Genomic DNA, 20,437 nt, shown 5'->3' with positions numbered 1-20,437 from the left:
TGTCTTCCCTAGGAAAGGTGGGTGATTCTCGAGACTTGCCTTTAGTCCTTTCATGGCAGCACAGGAGTCAACATCTTGGACCCAGGATGTGGCCCTCTGCCATTCATTTGTTCATTCAGTGCTGCGCTCATGTCCTTGCTGAACTTCTGTGCCCTTGTCTGTCTTCACTGGGAAGCCAGGGCCTTGCAACCTCAGGATCCTCCATGTGCTACAGGATCTCCCGTCCACCCCTATCCTGGCCAAGTGCCACAAGGATGGCATGGGAACTCTAGACAAAGATGAAATCATCTTTTTTTTTTTTCCTATTATTTTTCGAAATTGCCTTTTTCCTACCCATGACTAGGCAGTATTTTCACACAGCTGGGGATGAGTGAATTCAGAAAGATGTTCTCAAATTCATGGTTTCCAAAAGAGGCCACTAAGTCTTGCAAATATAAAATGAGCATTTTTGAGTGATTGCACAGCTTAGGAAAATGTCTCTGGTTAGAACCTCATCAGTGGTGATTCACTCTGGGCAAGGGGTCCCCTGTGGCGGCTTTAGTCAGCTCACATTAGGGCACTGAGGCCTACTTTTCCTGCTGAGATAGAATAAATGGCTAGGATGCATTAACTGATGGAGGTCACAGTGTCCTAGCCACGGAGGTGAGGGTGTTTCTTTAAAGACGCCCTCGTAATGGCTTAGTGGACGTGAAGCCTATACTGTTTTCCCTCCCTCTAAGGATAAGTCTCCTTTTGTTCTGTAGACAAGGACATCTCAAGGACAAAGCTGTATCTTTTGTGATAAGAGAAAATGCCCTGGATGAGGAGGAAAACAGTGTATCATATACCCCATGGTGTTCCTTGTAACTGCCTGACACATCTTTACATTTTTTTTTTTTAAATCAAAGTAAAGGTTGATTAGATGAATATAGAAAGAAATATTCTGCTTTAGTTGTCTAGGGCTGCTGTAAGGAGCTAATACAGACTAGAAAGCTTATAAGCAACACAGGCTTGTTTTTCATATCACTGGGGAAAGGAAAGTCCAATATGAATTTGCTGCCAGATTCAGTGTCTAAGACCTACTTAATGCTCTGTGGCGGCCTCTTCTCATTGCATCCTTACATGGCAGGTAGGGACAGGTGGTCTCCGAGATCTGTTTTACAATGACATAAATCCCAGTCATGAGGTCTCCGGCTAGCTGGGATAGCCAGCTAATGGCCCCAATTCCTAATACCTTGGTGACTAGAATTTCAATCTGAGTTTTCACAGGATGCGTACATTTCAACCATGGTACAAGTTTTACATTGCTATCTGCAACCACCTTTCAGGCACATTTCAGTTCGGCTACTTTAACAAAAATCAGCTACAACTGCAGAGCTGTGTATTAACTAAGACAATAGAAGCTGAGCATCCAACAAGCTTCCCTAGCCACGTCGAGGCCCTAAGGGGAGCTTCAAGGGCTTAACAGTTTGAAAGGTTGAGAGCAGGTCTAGGAATGGACAGGCAGTATCAACACAAATCACTTGTGGGAGATACTTCTGAACTGTATGTGTGCACTGAAGACACACCTGTTACCTTCACATGGCTTTTAGAGGACAACAGTGGACACTGTTCCTAGAATGGGAGAAATCAAGATGAGAAAACATTTTTTACAAAGGCCAAATTTTCCTTTTACCCGTTATCATTGAAAATCTCCCAAGGTAATGATTTTTCCTGCCCCACTTCTTCCTCTAAAGCTCTCTACTGAGAGTAAAGAAAACACGTGTGAAACCCTCACATTTGACCAATACCCTATATTACCAATCCTGGATCCTGCAACAATCCCACAACACTGACATTAACATCTCCTTCTATGCAAAACATAAACACCGACCCAGCCACATATCCTCGGATTGACAATGGTGTCCTGCCAGCAAGATACACCAGTGCAATGGTGGCACGGAGCTTGTGGGAGTAACCAACCAATACCATATTTGACTTTATCTTCAACCACCTTTCAAGGACTTTTAGGCCCAGCTACTTTTACAAAAATCAGTTACAACTGTAGAATGAGATGGAACCCATATCCAGTATTACTTGGGTGAACAAGAACCTAAGACTAGATAGCCCAGGGCCTAGGATAAAACCAAATATTACCTTTCAAAAAATAATAAGTATCAATGAAATGACTCCTAATTATTGTCTTGCTCAGCCATCATTAGAGAAGCTTCCTCCTGTATCAGATGGTAACAAATACAGACCCACAGTCAGACATTATGCAAAGAATGAGAAACCTTAGAACCCTCAGCCCTAAACTGGATGTCTCCATCAAGTTTCTCCCCTCAGGAAACCCTGTGGAAGAGGAGGCAGAGAGCGTGTAAGAGCCAGTGGGGATGGAGGAAAACAAGGGCCACCAAGCCATTATGATCAAATCTCCTATGAACTCACAGAGACTGAGGCAGCATACACAGACCTGCACGGCCCTTCACATGTATGTTATGGCTTCTAGCTTAGTGCTTTTATGGGATTCCTGACGGTGTAGGCATGTGGGTATCATCTAGTCTCCTTTCCTTCTGTTTGTTTGTTTTGTGTAATTCCAATGTATTTTATCATTTTATCATATTATTATATATTATGTTATAAGTCCTTAGAAGCTTGTTTGTTGTGACAGAAATGGAGCGAATCTGGTTTGGTGGGGATTTGGGGAAGAACTTGGAGGGGTAGAGGGACAGGAGACTATAATCAGAATATATTATGTAAGGGAAAAAGTCCATTTTCAATGAAAGGGGAAAAATCTCCTTCTATGCAGATACACAAAACCCAGACAGGGTAAATCCTTTGCTTGAGGTTGTACCCCCAAGGGAAAGGGCACAGATTCAAACCTAAGACCATAGGCTCAAGAGCCACTACCTGCATCTTCTAGGGATGATTCTTCCCTGAATATGACAAAATTGTTACTGGCAGAAATGCCAGTCTGTTGAGGGTGTAAGCTAACATCCTCCTCTTTTCATGCCTTCACCTCCTCTTCAGGTTTTCCATTGTTAGGTCCCTCCCATTCCCCACCTTCTTCCCCAGTCAACCCTCCTCCTTCCTCACTGTCACCTCTACACTCTTGTAGGAATGCGTGGTCCTACCCTTGTGTCCCTACCCTATGGTTTAAATTAGCTGTACAGTCTCGCTCATGTGCAACCGGCATTCTCTGTACCTGCCCTTGAGAAGGGCCGTTCTTCAGGGAAAGCCGTGTAGGGCTCTCAAATCCCAGCCAGCAATCTTGCTCTTGTTCTCAGGCACCCCTCCCTGGCTCACCCCGGTGAGAACCTTGAAGACACTATCCCCTTCTCACAGTTCCAGTCCCCAGCTGCCCACTTGCAATCAGCAGATACAGCTGCCTCTCCCATGTTTCCTGAGAAGTGAACTCCATCAGTAGAAGCTCCTGGTCCCTGTGTCAGGAGAGCTACACACACACTCATCTGCCTGCCTCCTGCACCTTCCATTCAGTAAAGGGTAAAGTTGACTTGACCCGAGTCCATCTCCTCTGGGTTAATCATAAACTGTTCAGAGTGTATTTTTTCTTTGACGGGACTTCCTGATTTTCATACAGTCCACATACATCATCCCTGTACTTACAATTTTTTGACTGTTATAGGCCTGAATATTGGCCACCGTGGTCTTATTCATAGCCGTCTGTGTTATATCACTATGTTATTCCCTGTAAAGTACGAGCAAAGGTTTGAGATCCCTGAAACTCGGGTCCTAAAAGGCTTCCTAGGAATCTTCAGATTTCAAGCACAAGAAAATGTGACATGCATATAAATTAGATAGTTGAAATCTTTAAAATTCCAACATGAGGATGATGATAAGTCTTCATGACGCCTCTCCTTCCTTACCAACAGTATTTTGACTTAAGGATTTCTATAGAAAGTATAAAGATAGGATCAGCATAAGGCAAAAAATGTAAGAGGCTTTTCTATAGTTATTTCCCTACAAATCTTGATTGAGTGGAAAAGGCTTAGGCAGGAGAGCTGGCATCAACCCTAAAAATCACCTTCTTCTGTCCCAGCAATTGTGGGTGAGTTGATTAGTATCAGCCAAGTTTTAGTTCCCTATCCAAGTTATTTTACTACTCAGTAGAGTAGTAAACAAAGCAATCTATTTAGAGACCTTAGCGTACATTAAGCTTTCAACCTTCAATAAGCTCTTTGAATATGGAAATGTGTTTTATGTCATGTTTTGGATTTTCATTAGCATATGTGACCTATGCGAGATAACATGTTTCCGGGTGTTTTTATACACGTGCGTCGTGCACTTGGACCATATTCCCATATTACCTTGTTTTTATCACCCCTCCCTGCCCATTCATCTCCTTCTTCTTCTCAGATGCTTCCTCTTCTTCTTTCACATGACTGGCAGGCTTTGTTACTGCTCATTTTTAGCATTTAAGTCAGTCATTCATATCACACTCTTGGATTTATGCTGCTCACATCTCCAAGGAATGCATACAAACATTTGGAAATACTTTGAACGCTTCTCCTTCCAGCCACGGGGAAATAACGGGGGTGGCCTTTTTCTGCTACCTCAAGTAAAAACTGAAGAGTGTATATGGAGTGACAGTTTTCAGAGATGGGACAACAGGACATGCAGGATGATGAACATCAAGAGATACGTGAAACCAGGCCTATGATGGCCTCAGCCCTCTCTCTGGACCATGTCCAGGACTTAATGCAGAGTTTGTGTTCTACCCAAGTGTAGCACCCTCATGGCTATGGGCAGAGCACAGTGAGTGGGAGAGACTTCGCAGACAGTGAGGTCCACGTGTCTTCAGGTTTGTTTTTGAGTCTTCAGCTTAGTGTTATCAGGATGCTTATGAGGAAACTACCAGCACTGTGGCAAAGGCCAGGGGAAAGAGCCAGGTCTGAGGCACAGAGTGAGTTGGAGATGGGACAAGTTCCCAGAAGCCAGATTGGAGGAAACCTTGCAACACAAGGAGGAACGTTCTCTGAAGTATTTCTCCTTGAATTGATTTAAATCCTGTGCACTCTAGAGGGTTCCTTGGATAGACCTACCCGAACCGAATGGTAGCTTTGAAGGGATCAAAACTGTTTCCAAGGAACTTGACCAGATCCCTGATCAAATCCCAAAAATATTTAAAGAAATTAAAAAGAAATCTAACCCATGGCAACGTAAAACTCAAAGTGTTTGGCAGACACAAGGACTTACTTAGGCATGCAAAGAAACAAGAGACCACATCGCCAGGAGAGAAATCGGCCGGGAGAAAGAGACTCAGAAATGTCACAGATAATAGAATTAGTGGATAAGCACAATAAGAAAACGCTCCAGAAATACACTGTAGATGAACACAAAGGTAGAAGGAGCATAAATGTGACGGAGAAAGACAGGAAAGATGCATTCTTAGAACACACACAATCTGGACCAATCATGCTCAATTGTGAGAAAACTACAGCAGAGATGTCAGTCTGGGGCAGTGTGTGTAGTCACCTTTGATGTCTCACAATGATTAAAGATAAAAAGACTACACTTTAGAAATGTCTAAAGGGCAAGGATAAAAATTTGTTTCTCTAGTTTTGTATAATTATTCATATGAATGAATAAAATGGTATATCTATTCGATTATATGGCTACTGGGCCCCAAGCTCTATGTTTGATAACAGAGAAAATACAAAGATGAATTAAGTGTGAATTAAGTTCTTGCCAATAGAAACAAGCACAATCTATTAGATAAATGATAGTCATAGAAATGCATAATGTGATATTTCCACAACTTATGATGATAGTATGAATACATAAATAAAGGTGCAGAATCATTAAAAAGAGTAAAATGAAAAAAAAAAAAAAAAGATACAGAATTCACTGTGCAATTACTGCGTGTTAACAAATAAAAGACTTTGACATTAAAAAAAAGATTTGATATACATTAGTGTGCATTCATGTACACACACACACAGTAGGTTAGAGATAATCAATCTTGATATGTGAGTTTCACTATGGATTTTCTTTCTGTTCTCTGGTGAATTAGAATGTTCTCTCTGAGGGAAAATATATGATTTTCCTCAGGGCTTAAAGCAAATTATTACTTCTCTAGAGAAGCCTGTCTTAACTTCTCCCCAAAAACCTCAATGTAAAGCATGCTCCTCATCTCTGTTATGACCCATGACTGGCAATTAGTCATTTGCACAATGACTTACATAACTTCTGTGTTACTTACTTTTCTGTTGCTGTGAAAAATTAGCATTATCAAAAGTAACTTAAGGAAGAAAAAGGGTCTTTTCTCTCTCTCTCTCTCTCTCTCTCTCTCTCTCTCTCTCTCTCTTTTTCTTTGTGTTTGTTTTCTTTTTTGAGACAGGAACTCATTATGTAGCACTGGTTGGCCTAGAACTCATTAACTAGTTAAAACTGTCTTCAAACTCACAAGAGATTGGCTTGATTCTAGCTCTTGAGTACTGAGATTAAAGCAAAATTTTTGTTTGTTTTCATATTTATCTATTTATTTATTTTTATTGTTCCAGAGGTCTAGAATCCGTAATGGTGGGGAAGATACAGCATAGTGACAGGACCAGGAAATTGGCTGGTCATTTCCATCCACACGGGAAGCAGAGGAAGCAAACAGGAAGTGGGTTGAGGCTACCAACCCTCAAAAACCAAGCCTCGGGGGTATACTTTCTTCAGTGAAGCTGCATCATTCATAAACTCCCCAAGCAGGCGACCACCTGGTAGCCTCATATTCAATCAAATGAACCCATGAAGGAGAGTTCTCACTCAAACGACTACGGCATCTACATCACATGTCATAAGCATGTCACCTGTCATGTGACTTCCTGTTTCTCTGGTTCCTCATAAAATACAATGCCATAATAGCATGGCGTCTGAATAACTATATCAACACACTGTCCTAGTGTCCTGGAGAGAAAAGGCCGAGCACTTGTGCAAGGTGGAATAAACCTGGTACACAAAACAATCATGAACTGTAAGTCAAGAGCCTATTTGGTTTCTGAGCCTGGATAATGAGATGTCTTTCAGTTAGTTAGAAGTAAACAAAAGAGAACTCAGAGCATCACCCCTGAGGGTGCCCCACATCTATGCACCAGGCTTTCTGCCTGACCTTAATCGTGCCTGGGTCATGGGAGCTTTGAGATGAGAAGTGTGCTGCTATGAAAACTATTTTCATATGAGACCTGTGTGGATAGTTTATCAACAGAGTGTCCTGAGTATCTGTAATCTGAGGAGATGGTGTGTGGCAGGTTTCCCAGAATGCATTAGACCTCATCTCTCATTTCAAGCCTTGGAAGTCAGCGATGGACAGAATCTAGCAGATCACGGGAGGAAAATATATGAGAGAGGGACTTGGATCATAGGTCAGAGTGACAGCTGCACGAGCGGACAAAGGGACGTTCCTCATTTCAGAACAGAAAAGGCCCCATGGTGTGCAAGGCTATCATATGTCATGGTTGCCCGAGCTACTTCTTCATGTTCCCATCTTACTAGAGCCAATGGCCCGTGAAGTAGACTGATCTCTATGTGCTTCCTTCCAAAAGGTTCCTCAAGCTTGTCATGCCCCAAAGGAGAACAGCCATCTGCCTTTCCCCTCTCCCCTTCCCCACCATTTGATCAGTTTACAAGGCTAGACTCCTAGGACTCACGATTCTTCTTCACTTCACTTGTGTCCCACATGGACTCAGTTGACCATCTCTAACATTTCTACAATCATAATAAATGTCTCTTGGGGCCCTTCACATGGCTACATCTCCAATGGCAGGATTGTGACAAGCTTTATTTTATTACTGCCTCTTATCTGCGCAACGGTTACAGCTTTGTGTTTATTGCCAAGTTTCCACATTAGCGTGGGTGATCTGCAGCCCTTTCAAAGTCCTTTGCAGAAATACAGTGGCCACCTCACCATTGCTGTGCTTGCTACTCTGCAGTGTCATCCTACAGCATCCAGACCCATGAGAAACATCTCCACTTACCCTGCTGATTTGTATTCACTTATTCCCATGTCCCTGTCAACTCTCCTACATGGCAGTGAGGTCTATGTATTATAATCCCAGCATCCAGCACAACATCTGGCTCAGTAAATCCCAGTTAAAGGGGCGATGCTTGAGGAGATGAAAGGATTTAGCAAATGCCTCTTCATCTCTGGGCACATTAAAGAGGATAAAAGGTGTTCCTGAGAGGATTAAAAAACCCAAGAAGGGAACTATACAGAAAAGTAGTCCGAGGAAGCAGAGAAGAGTGAAAATGAATGAAAACCCCAGGAAAGGGATAATGAGGAAGACCGTGAGGAAACTGTATTGCACATTAGCCCTCCCATGAGTCAGACTTTCAGAGAGGAGGGATCTGGCATGTTTGAGGAGCTGGGAACATGTAAAGAGACAACAGCAAGGAATGAATTCAGGGTGGTGGAGAGTGTTAACAGATACTTGAGGTATAAGGAAGTCTTTCTTGCTTTCAAGGTAATCGCCAGTGAGGACATGGCACTCTGTTATGTACGGTTCCCCCTGTAACTAAGAGGGAGGGTGATGCCTTTTTCAGATACAACAGAGGACATGCTATGGACTTTAGTGAGAGCAATTCATGTTGACTTAAATCAATAACACCCAAAGAAAGACTGTTGACATTAAGAAAGGATATATCACAAAACAGAAGAGAGGAAGGTACAGTCTCATGACCAGAGACAACCACAAACCCTCCTCCCGCTTGATTGACATGGTTTTAGAAAATAAACTAGGACAGACCGGCTGCAAGAGGACCCGCTTTCCTGTGCATCACTCCCCTCCCCAGTAGGGACTCCTACCTCTGATATGACTCTACCTTGCAGCCCGAAGACCTCAAGTCCTGTTAAACACACCCAGTAAAGGGTTTTCCCTTTTCTACCCAAACTCTCCATTATCACCCACTCCCCTGACACCTGAGAGCTTAAATGGGAGTTACCCTATAACAGGGAGTAATGCCTCTAGATACTCTAGGTTATCAAATAACAAGTCCTTTGCCAGGGATGGGTGACTTCTTTCAGAACTGTTGGTCACTGAGATCCAGAGGCTTCCTCCCACCAGACATTATCAGAGTACTGCCACTGCTTTTAGTTACCCTCAAGAATCTAATAATACTAGACTATATTACTGAAGATATCACATATTTGAGTCATAGAACATGGAAAAACTTGACATTAACCTGCATGCTTTGTCCTTAATGACTAGTTTTCATAGTTATTTGAGGTGCTATGTATGCTATCAGGAAAAAAAAAATCATCCGTCTTACCTAGCTGCAAGAGCTACAGTAATGACAGGCCTAGTAAGACAGGATCACTAATGCAATAGTGGCATGAATGTTATGGCTGTAACTAGCCTCTTGGATTAAAGGTCAGCTGTGTTGGGTTAATCCCACGGGATTAGATTTAAGGTCTGTTCCTCATGATATAAGTCATGCCTGTCACCATTGATGGTGCCAAGAACCTGTGGCCTAGGGGATGACTACTATTATAACTACTAAATGCATGTAGTATTAAACTGCTCTCTTATCACTTATCACTATACCCAAGAATCTCTCAACCCTCATCACAGAAGCTTTTTCTTGCAGTAGGTGGTGATTAATTCAGAGACCCATAACCAATCAAAATGCAAAGAATAAAAGACGTTGGAATGTTCGGCCCTAAATGGGACATCTATACTGCACTTCTTCCTTCCAAAGCTCAGAGATCATCACAGAAGAAGAAATAGAATGAGCCTAAAGCAGCTGATGACTTTGGGAAACAATGTTTCCTGGATATGACAGGTACTTGCTCTTACGAAGTCACAGCAAGTGTGAAAACATGCACAAGATCTGTGCACACTTAAGCCAGACAAAAAACTCCCAGCACAGAGGAGGGAGGTGGTCATGACTCCTACCCATGGCTGAAGAGGTACTGGTAATGGTAACTGCTGAGAGAGGGAGAGACAATCTTTTTTAAGGATGTGGCCTTTGAGATGTTACCCATGATTCAGTAGATAGCACTATACCATTGCACATTAGTGGTCATAATCGATTTAAAAAAAAAAAAAAAAAAGACTGCCTGAAACTGGAAGAGAATAATAGAGGCAAGGATTGGAAGGGAGGGAATGGGGAGTACACATATAAAAATTTGTTTATTCAAAAATATTATATGCATATATGAAGCTATTAAGCAATGAAAACATTAATTAAAATTATTAAAAAGGGATACACAGTTGGAAGGGAGGAGACGTGATAGGAGGTCCTGGGGGAACTGAAAGGGGAGAGTAAGGGGTGGATATGATCAAGATATATTTTGTACATGTATGAAAGTTTCAAAGAATACATTTTATAAAGGACGGGGGAGCCTGAGCAATGAAAAAGAGAGTGAGTGCCTGGTTGCACAGATGGGCAGAGCTCAGGATTTGGCAACTAGATTCTGGTCTGTGGCCCCAGAGGTGGAGGTTCCTTATAAAAGAATAATATGACTCACAGAAAACTGGGACCAGGTTTCATCAAAGACCTGAGCAGAGATCAGGTGTTAGGAAAGGTGGAGATAGACAGTGACACCTTCCGCACTTCATCTTCCACACTTACAAACACAATCATAGACTAGGTCATGTGAGCAATAGCATACATGGCAAAGAAATGTGGATGCGCTGGAGAAGGTCTTCCTTGGTGGACAGGAAATGCCTGCTGCAGATGGCTGCACTCTGGTGTCCGGGGGGGAATACTGGTGGGTATCTCCTTAAAGGTTCCATTAAGTTTGCAAATCCTCCATACTGGTGCCCACACTGTGAAAACCTCACATTGTGTATTAACATAGTAAAGACTTGGAGAAGATCCACAAAGAAAGCATTTTACCTATGTTTAGCTCCAAGTTGGCCACGGTTGTTGGGCCATCTCTGTACTGATACAACATTCACCCTGCCTAATGATAAATAGGGGGCATAAATATTCTTAACAGACCAATTTAGAAATCACGGCGATACAACAATGCACAAAGTATTGATAGCAAAACAAACAAACAAGCAAAAAAATCACAAACACTCAAAATAATAATGAGCATAAAACAAACAAGAAACAGTAAGTGTAGGAAAGCAGCATCTCCTGTAGCAGAGGGTGTAGGGTGGACGTGTCACAACCCAATGATACATTTTGGACAAGAGAGAACAAGTCCATTGTAATGATCTCAAGGAGAACTTCACATGAAGGTAAATGGGATTCATGACAGTGGGGGTGGAATCCTGATGATGAGTGGAGGAAGTATACTTCCAGCAGTATAAGATAGCACGTCCCAAAGGTACAACACGTGGTAGTAAGTGACGCGATTCCTTGCAAAACCCTTTTGATAAAATCAAAGGATATGAAAAATGTGTACTTTGCTTTGCTGATCATTTTAATCTCTCAATAAACTGAAGAAGCACTGAAGAGCGGGATTTAGTGTCAGTTTAATTTTTAACAAATACAGGAAGAGTACTTGGTCATTTAGAAATACCAGAAACTTGGGGAGAAAGCCAAGTGCTCATAAAAGGAGCCTCTCTATAATCCTGTCAGAGATATTGCAGAGAGGATTTCTTGGAAGGGATGCTATACTAAATAATCTTTAAGGCTCTTTTGAAACATTAAAGCCCGTCTCTAGCATTCCACAGGCACACTGGAGAACTCCAGAGGTGGCCGTTGTGGACACTGAGCCTCTGATGGCCCTGTGGCTGTGGCAAAAAAGAACAAAGAGTTCTACACATGAAGCAGTAAAAAGAGATGACACAGCTTCCCGTAAACACTTTATAGAACTGTATGAATTGACCAATTTGGTGCTAGAATAAAAATAGATCACTAATGTACAATAGATATTTTGAACACTGAGAAACATTTATAGAAATCTCATTTATGGCAAAAGATAGGAGAGAGTACAATATTGGAAATGCACATATCAACCTCCAGAGTATGCAAGCTATTATGCATTTAGAAATAGGATAAAGAATTCATAAAGGAAATATCTTTTAAAGGAATTAACATTAAGAAGAAACAACAGGCTAGATAAATATTTTAGGAAGATGACGTCGGATTATTAAAATAGAATTTAAAAAGGAAGGAAACATAAACCAATCGAGGGAGACCCAGGACCACATTTAATAAAATAAGTTCAGAATGAGAAAAACCTATTTATGAAAGGAAAACATAAATAGGAAATAAAAGGGAAAAGGTATAAACAAGGTGTATTTGTCAGCTTTCTATCACTGTGATAAAATGCCTGAGGGAAATCAACTGAAAGGGAGAAAAGGTTTGATTTTGCTCATGGTTTTAGAGATTTCTGCTTTGGCAAAGCAGAAAACCACGGTGTGAACAAGAGTTAGAACAAAGCTAGGATGTGAAGAGGGAAGAGAACTGGAAGAGCTTGGATTCTAACATCCTAAGGACATATCCCCAAGACCCAACTCCTCCCAACAATCTCAACAAAGGCTCCGCCACTTCCCAGTAAGGCCATGCCCTGGAGACACTTCAAGCCTTCAGTGTATGGACCTCTATGGGCCTCTCCTTACAGAATTCGGACGTTGAGAAAATGCAAAGTGAAGTAATAGCATGTCATATTGGCAAGTAAAATTGGTAACTTAAATATAACTAACTGGTAGGGAAATTAACTGCCTGGTGTATAGTAAGAAACTTTTAAAACACTCTCTTCTTTGACTTACTAGTTCCACATAAAGGAACCAAGCAAGGAAAAGAATTTTAATTGATGAAAAGTCCTAACTGTGCTTTAAAATGCTCACAGTATTTTTTTTTTTTTCAAAACAAAAACTAAGAAATAAAAAAGGCTCTCACTGGAGTGAACTAACCCTGGCAGGGGAGATCACAGGCCCTAATGTGGAAGCCAATACTACTGTTTTACTAGGGGCTCATGTTATAAACAACTTTCTTTTTATCGTGTGTGTGTGTGTGTGTGTGTGTGTGTAAGAATGTCTTGCCTACATGTATATATGTTTATTGTATACATATCTGGCACCCACCAAAGCCAGAAGAGGGAGCCACATCCCTTGGAACTGGAGATATAAATAGTTGTAAACCACCATATAGGTGCTAGGAACCAGACCCATGACCCCTCTAAGAACAGCCAGTGGTCTTACCTGCTAAGCCAAATCTCTAGTTCTCTCAAACTGCTTTCTTTTTAAAAGAATATTAAACATTTAAAATATTTATTCTCACATACATTGCATCCCAACTGCAGTTGTCCCTCCCTCCTCTCCTCCCTGCCCCTCCCCCCTAATTCCCCTCTCCCCGAGACCCACTCCTCCTGTTTCTCTTCAGAAAAGGCTAGGCCTCCTAGTGATGTCAAGCAAACATGGCGTATCGAGTTGCAATAAGGCTAAGCCCGTTCTTTCATATTAAGGCCGGATGAGGCAACTTAGGATGAGGAAAAGGGTTCCCAAAGCAGGCAAAGGAATCAGAGCCAGGCCCCACTCCCACTGTTAGGAGTCCCACAAGAACACCAAGGCACACAACCATGACATATGTGCCGAGGGCCTAGGTCAGACCCTACAGGCTCCCTGACTGTTGGTTCAGTCTCCATTAGTCCCTATAGATCCAGGTTAGTCGATTCTGTGGGCCGCGCGACAAGCCAGGAGAGACACCAAAAGGCTCCAGACCGGTTTACGCAGTCTGGCTAATACAGAAGATGGGGACGCAATTCGGGGCAGATACGGTAAATCTTCTATAACGAGTAGGGCTGTAATCTTTTCATGGTAGGTTGCTAGGAAAATCATAAATTGGTCATGGTTAAAATGTCAGAAGACTCAAAATCGTGAGGGGAAAAAAGTAATGAATTATTGAGGTTTGGGCTCACTCTAGAAGCCACACGTTTTCTGAGGGAAATGGGAGCTGAGATGAGCATGGAGTAATTTCTGCTGTATGAATATTTCAATTAGGCAGCTGGGAAAAAGGTAAGTGGGGAATTGCAAATCTTTTTTTTTTTATTTTAATTTTAATTTTTTTATTAATTTATTCTTGTTACATTTCAATGGTTATCCCATCCCTTGTGTCCTCCCATTATTCCCTCCCTCCCCTTTTCCTCTTATTCCCCTCCCCTATGACTGTTCCTGAGGGGGATTACCTCAACTGGACCCATATTTGTCACCTTGCATAAAACTCAAATCCAAGTGGATTAAAGACCTCAACATAAAACCAGAGACACTAAATCACTTAGAAGAAAAAGTGGGGAAGAGCCTGGAACATATTGGCACAGGAGACAACTTCCTGTACAGAACACCAACGGCCCAGGCCTTAATGTCAACAATTAATAAATGGGACCTCATGAGGCTGAGAAGCTTCTGTAAGGCTGGAAACACTGTCAAGAGAACAAAGCAACAGCCTACAGACTGGGAAAAGATCTTCACCAACCTTACATCTGACAAAGGTCTAATATCCAAAATATATAGAGAACTCAAGAAGCTGAACACCACCAAACCAAATAACCCAATTGAGAAATGGGAATTGCAAATCTTAACTCTCAAATTATCAAAAGGAAGTAGCTACCGGATGAGCGGCTGAGGAAAGGTTCTCGGTAAACTCATTAGCAACTCATAGACAATGCCCTTCGTGTGCCTGTACCCGCCCATACAGCAGGAGAGCTGTCAACTGCATTAATTCTAGAGCATTTCAGGAGCCAAAGAGCCAAGCTGGCCCCAAACTCATAATTGCTCTGCCTCAGCAGCTCAAGAGCCAGAATTATAGGTGCACGACATCTCAACTGGCTATAATCCAGTCTCTTTTTTTTTTTATGTCTTCTCATCTCTCGGCCAGTCTTCCTGTCTCCTACCCCGGCTCATCCTCCTTTTTTTGCTGTGCTATGATGGAGATGCAGAAGAGCCTTGGTGGTTAGAAACCCTGGCTGCTCTTCCGGAGGACCCGGGCCTCCGTTCTCAGAGCTCACATCTGTGTATGACTCTAGTTCCAGGGGATCCAAAGCCCTCTTCTGGCCTCCTTGGCACAGAGTTACATGCAGGCAAATCATTGATACACATACAATGAAAATTTAAAATGTAAAAAGGAAAACAAACATATAATTTAACATAGCTGACTTAGTTTCCTTTTTTTATTTATGAACATTGTTGACAAGGAAAAGGGGAGGGAGAGAGGGAGGCATGGATGAAGGAAGGAAAGAGGAGGGGAAGGAGGGACAAAAGAAGGAAGGAAAGAAGGAAGGACAGAGGGAACAGTAAACATTTCAAAGACAGCTGATTCCTCTTTAGCGCATACCACCCTCCATCTCCAGTGCTCAAAGAGAATTATTCTGTTGTTTAAGCACAGCCTCCAGTGTAGTAACCAGTGTCATCTCACCAATGCAGATCCCAAGAGAGTGGGGATCTGCTGACTGCTGAGGCCTCTGTAGCCAATAGAGCCTCCGTGAGTGAGTGGGTAGACAAGGAAATCCTACTATCTCTGCAGACAAAGCTCATCTCCCATCTGGTAACCCTTTGCTTAGAGCCCCTGTGACTGGCCAGCAAGCTGCCATTTTCTATCTTTACCATCCACCACTGAACGCATGAGCCTGCACATCAGCTTTCTGTCAGTCACTTTGTCCATTTCAATTTATTGAGACATGCTTTTTTCTGATACTTACATGTACACACACACACACACACACACACACACACACACACACACACACTTTTATTTTTCAAAGCCTGTTTTACAAAGCACACATAAACCCCTCAATAAACACATATTGAATTAAGCATTAATACCTTTCAATGACTCCTGACTTCATGATATTTCTAAATACAGTACCTATTGACTGTTATGAATTACTATTTCAAAGTGAAACACACAGCAAAGTTGGAATTTACTATCAGTTGAGCAGGGTTTCTACAGCTGTCACTTCAGTGCTGGAAGAGTGACCTTCAACACTCTTCTTCTCCTTCCATGTTTGTTACATGGACCATGAGCAAAAGCAGCAGCCAAACACGTGTCTACAGAGCTATCACAAAGGAGATGTTGAGCAAGTGGAGTGATGCATAAGACTACGTTTACACACTGGAAAGCAAAGACCAACAAGCCTATCTACCAATTTGAATGTACAATTGTCAACACTGTGGGGAAAAAAGATTGCATCACGAGAGGTGAGAGTGAGGGTGGCTGTGTCTGAAAAGAGCGAAGTGCAGAGGAAAACGATCTCTAATGCAACCAGCCAGACACGCCCAGGTCAAAAATCAAAGGCCACGCTCAGCACCAGCATGTAGAGAGATTACTGTGGAACGCCCGTCACCCACAGTATTTGGCAGTGTTGCAAAGCATCTTTGAAACCAGGAGAAAGCTTACCAGACACGAGCTGCTGTCCAGGCAACCCCACGGGAACCATGCCCAGGTTATTCATAGCTGTGGCCCAGGCTGTGGGATCGGTGACGGACATGTTAAGCTGGGTGGTGTCGAGGGCTATGCTCCCCAAACCATCAGCTGCTGTGGGAGAAACAAACTCTGCTTAGTGTTGGCAGGCGAGGGTCTTCCCTCTAAAGGAAATCATGTCTCTAAAGATATGAGGCTTCATTTAGCACACTGCTAAGACATTAAAAAAGCACTATAATCTATACTACGCCAATAATTTCCCCAGATGTAAAAGCATCTGGGTGGAAGCATAAAGAAGCGCTTCCAAGAAACTTTCTAGAAGGGAACTTGACAGGGAATCTGTATTGGCTGCAGCAGGCCACTGAAGAGGCACCTCTGGGAAAGAGGGAAGAATCACTCCCTCCTGCCTGTGAGGCAATGTTTGTTAAGAGACAGGGTCTAGAACAAAGTGGTGGTCAGGTAATTTCCTAACAGAACAAACTAGATCATTTGTCTGTTTCTGAGGATTGTGCTGGGCCAGCCATCCCTTCTAACCATCCGACAAGAAAACAGTTGTCAAGGAGTAGGGCAGGTCCTGGTCAACCTGGGAAGGTGACCACGGGAGCATATTCCCTCTAAGGCAGCCATTATCAGTCTGAGGGTTGGCAACCCTTTGTGGAGGTGTGAATGACCCTTTCATAGGGTCGCCTAAGACCAACAGAGAACACAGAGTTTACATTACAATTCATAACAGTAGAAAAATTATACTTACAATATCTCAACAAAAATAATTTTATGGTTGGGGGTCATCACAATACAGGGAACTCTATTAAAGGGCCACAATATTAACAAAGTTGAGAGCCACTGCTTGAAGAAAATACCTGTGTCTACTTACAATGACCTTTTAAGGATATTCCATTTTGCCAGGCTGTGGTGGCACACGGCACACTTGGGAGGCAGAGGCTGGTGGATCTCTGTGAGTTCGAGGCCAAATTGGTCTACAGAGGGAGTTCAAAAACACAGAGACAACACAGAGAAACCCTGTCTGGAAAAAAAAAAAGAAAAGAAAAAAGAAAAAAAAAAAAAAGAAAAAAAAAAGAATATTCCCCTTTATTGTTTCTTTTATTTTTAAGGCTTTAATATAATTTCCTCTTTCCTTGCCTCCTTCCAAATCCTCCCCAAAAGCCCTCCTTGCTCTCTTTCAATTGATGACATTTTTAAAAAAGAATATTCCTTATAAATACTAAGAAAATTAGTAAATAAAATTAGAAAACAAATAGCAGACATTAAACAGAAAGTGTGTAAAATTTGATTTTATCGCTCTCTCACTTTTTCCCTTGAGTTTCATAGTCTCCTCCTGTACCCCGGCTGTGGTCCCTGGCTCAACAGATTTTCATGGCTGAGCATGCTTTTCTAGCAGAAATGCAAAGGCTCCTATCTGTGTCTTCCCCTGGCCACCAACATTTACCTGCAGCCATTATCTGAGGAATCTCCTGAGGGCAAGGGGCAACGCTCTCAAATCCAGCAGCATCTACCATTGAATTGCAAGCACCCTGGGGCGCTGGGGTGCTTTGACAGCTGAGTGGAGGGTCCCTTCGGAGATCATTGGACCCTGCAAAAGAGGAGAGGGTGGCAGTGAGGGAGGGTCGGAGAGAAAGGAGTGTACTTCCCGAAACACAAAACAAGCCAGGAGAACCACTGCCAGCAGCAGGGCACAGACGCAAAGGTGCTGCCTTCCTTCCTGCAGTGTTGTGGCACAGTTTCCCTTTGCTCAGGAGATGTATGTGTCAACTTACCTCACCTGGCTCAGGGCTGCCTGGGGAGACAGCAGCAGCAGCAGCAGAGTGCATTGGGGCTTAGGCTCCTCTGCTGCAGCCTCTTTGCCTATGGGCCTTATCAGGGCCAGCACAGCCTCTTCCATGCATTGCCCACCAATAGCCAGGCCAGACCAGGGCGAATGTGATTTCTTTTCAAGTTAAAAAAAAAATTAATTGATGGTGTTATTTTGGAAGACGGTCGCCTGTGAAATGTATTCAAAGAGGACAAAAAGGTGGGGAAGACGAATAAAAAAGCAAGAACCCCCCCCCTTTTTTTCCTGTAAGGCTGGCAAAGAAGCTAACAATCATTAGAAAAGGTGAAAGGAAAAGAATGACAGGACCTGGCTGGGGAAGAAATCTACAGGGCTGTAGGAGCAGAGGCAAAATGTTTGTTTTCAGTTCCATAAAATGATGAATTGAACTGGTCAAAATTTTCCTGAGAATTACATTGCGCGCGCGTGTGCACGTGCACACACACACACACACACACACACACACACACACACGATATATTTTTTCTCCACCATGTGTTTGTATGCATGTATATGCACAGCATGTGTATATGTCTATGTTGCTGTAGAAATATGTATTTTATTATACTTTTTAAATAAGAAATATAAGTAACAATATAGCATACAGTAAAGTTGCAAAGGGCCTCTCTGTGACAGGAATTATGAATGCCTATGCCTTTTCTCCACCTGTACAAATGCCAAGGCAAAGCACGCACATGCTTACACATGTACATGCGTGCCAGTTGCAAACCCATATGAGCAACCTACTGGCTGTCTGACGATCTCTGTCTGACATGACAACTGAAGGTTTTGCTTCTGTTTAGGTATAAATTTAGTTATGCCCCACCCCCCGCCCATCACACTTCTGATCATATTTATAGACGTAGGTGTTCTGGCTTTTTTAGTATAGCGTGAACCTTAAGTGTTTCCAATTAGGTTCTTTGATTCTTAGGGCCAAGTATTATCAGCAGCTCCACTCCTTAACAAGCAGGATGACGCCAGGAGGGTTCCTGCCACTTCGATTCAGATACAAGCCTAGGTCTCAGTTTCTCATAGGTAGGTGTGCAACAAGCGCATGGTTTCAGGAGTTCAACAAATCTCCAAGCCGTCACTAAGAGGGGCAAACGAGACGCTGGGGGAATTTCTCTCCCAGTTACCTATCAGCTTGCAGTGGATCTGAATACACTCTGAGGCACAAACTGTATTCAGAACATACATACCACAACTTTCTGTTAAATGGCACTTTCCAACGATTCTAGACCGCTTATGTATTTGTACACCAAGTAGCATACGTAATGAACACCACTTGACAGACTCTTTCCATATTAACCAAGTTCAGCCAATACACAGCAAGCCTGTGTAGCTGCTGTAGCCCTGTGTGGCTTGTAGCTGTCCAGGTTTCAGCGCCATGGTGAAGCCTCAGAGAGCTTTTCTCTCCACCCCACCCATTTCAGGGCACCAGGGCACAGCCGGAGGAGCCTGTCACATTCTTCTCTTCAACAGCCCTCTATGAGTGGAACAGCCTTGGATCGTCACAAGGTCACTATCTATCTTACTTGGCTTCCTCAGTGAAGTATAGTTGGCTCCCTTCCTCCAGCTCATCTCTCCACAAATGGATATCAATCACACATTTTTTCCCCCTCATCTAATGAGTTTGCAGTTCTGGGACACTCTCTGAGAGAGTATCACCTTACTTGCGGCTTTATGGCTTGTGCCTCTCTGGCTATGCTTAACCTTGACTTCTTCTACAGTGTTACAGGGATGGCAGTAGTTTGCCTTGGCTCCACACTGTCTGGTCCAGTGGTAATGCTCACTGTGGTGGTTATGGCTCTACACAGGGGCATCAAAGGCCCTGGGGCGGGGAGGGAGGGGGCGGTGGGGAGGGACGGTCTTTCACAGCCACCCTAACAAACTGCTACTATTTTTAAAAAGACTGCTTTATTAGCAGGATGTGGTTTGTAAACTTTCATTTATCCTTATCTTGAACTCTGTGGCTTTCAATTATTATAGCACTCCAGTGTCCCAACCCAGTGGTTTTAATTGCGTACAACTTGATGAAGCTATCAGGTACCTAGGATGGTGTCTCTGAAGTAAACTTATTCCTATTAGCTATTTCCAATGGTCAAGGCAGCCAGGATACTGTTTTTAAGTTTTAAACTGATTTGGTCACATGGGCTTGAACAAAAGGGGATGCTGTAAGTATTAATCACTCCCTGGTAATTTACTAATGAATACAAGAGTAACTTTTGTCCTTGTTAACACCTATTGTTTCTGCTGAATGCTGGCCTCTTTAAACCATTCCAGACCTTGATCATTCAAACTAACTGCTCTGCCTTAGTTTCCTTTCTTCTT

General features: G+C 42.7%; 1 protein-coding gene across 2 annotated transcripts in view; it reads right to left on the bottom strand.

Moving 5' to 3' along the window:
* Enox1 (ecto-NOX disulfide-thiol exchanger 1) overlaps positions 1–17,865 on the bottom strand; it is a 218,783-nt gene extending 200,918 nt beyond the window's left edge. Inside the window, exons 1-2 of one of the 2 annotated variants that reach the window (XM_051160858.1) lie at positions 17,726–17,865; positions 16,255–16,392 (exon numbers count right to left, since the gene is read on the bottom strand). In XM_051160858.1, the coding sequence (XP_051016815.1) occupies positions 16,255–16,392; positions 17,726–17,795 (208 nt within the window). In that variant the 5' untranslated portion in view covers positions 17,796–17,865. The remainder of the gene's footprint in view (positions 1–16,254; positions 16,393–17,725) is intronic. The other variant, XM_051160859.1, reaches the window with a different exon arrangement.
* Positions 17,866–20,437: the final 2,572 nt, after the last annotated feature.

This window comes from Acomys russatus, chromosome 18 (genome assembly GCF_903995435.1).
Source record: "Acomys russatus chromosome 18, mAcoRus1.1, whole genome shotgun sequence".
Taxonomy (NCBI): domain Eukaryota; kingdom Metazoa; phylum Chordata; class Mammalia; order Rodentia; family Muridae; genus Acomys; species Acomys russatus.
The sequence above is the reverse complement of the archived record's forward strand: the minus strand, read 5'-3'. Positions and strand labels throughout refer to the sequence as shown.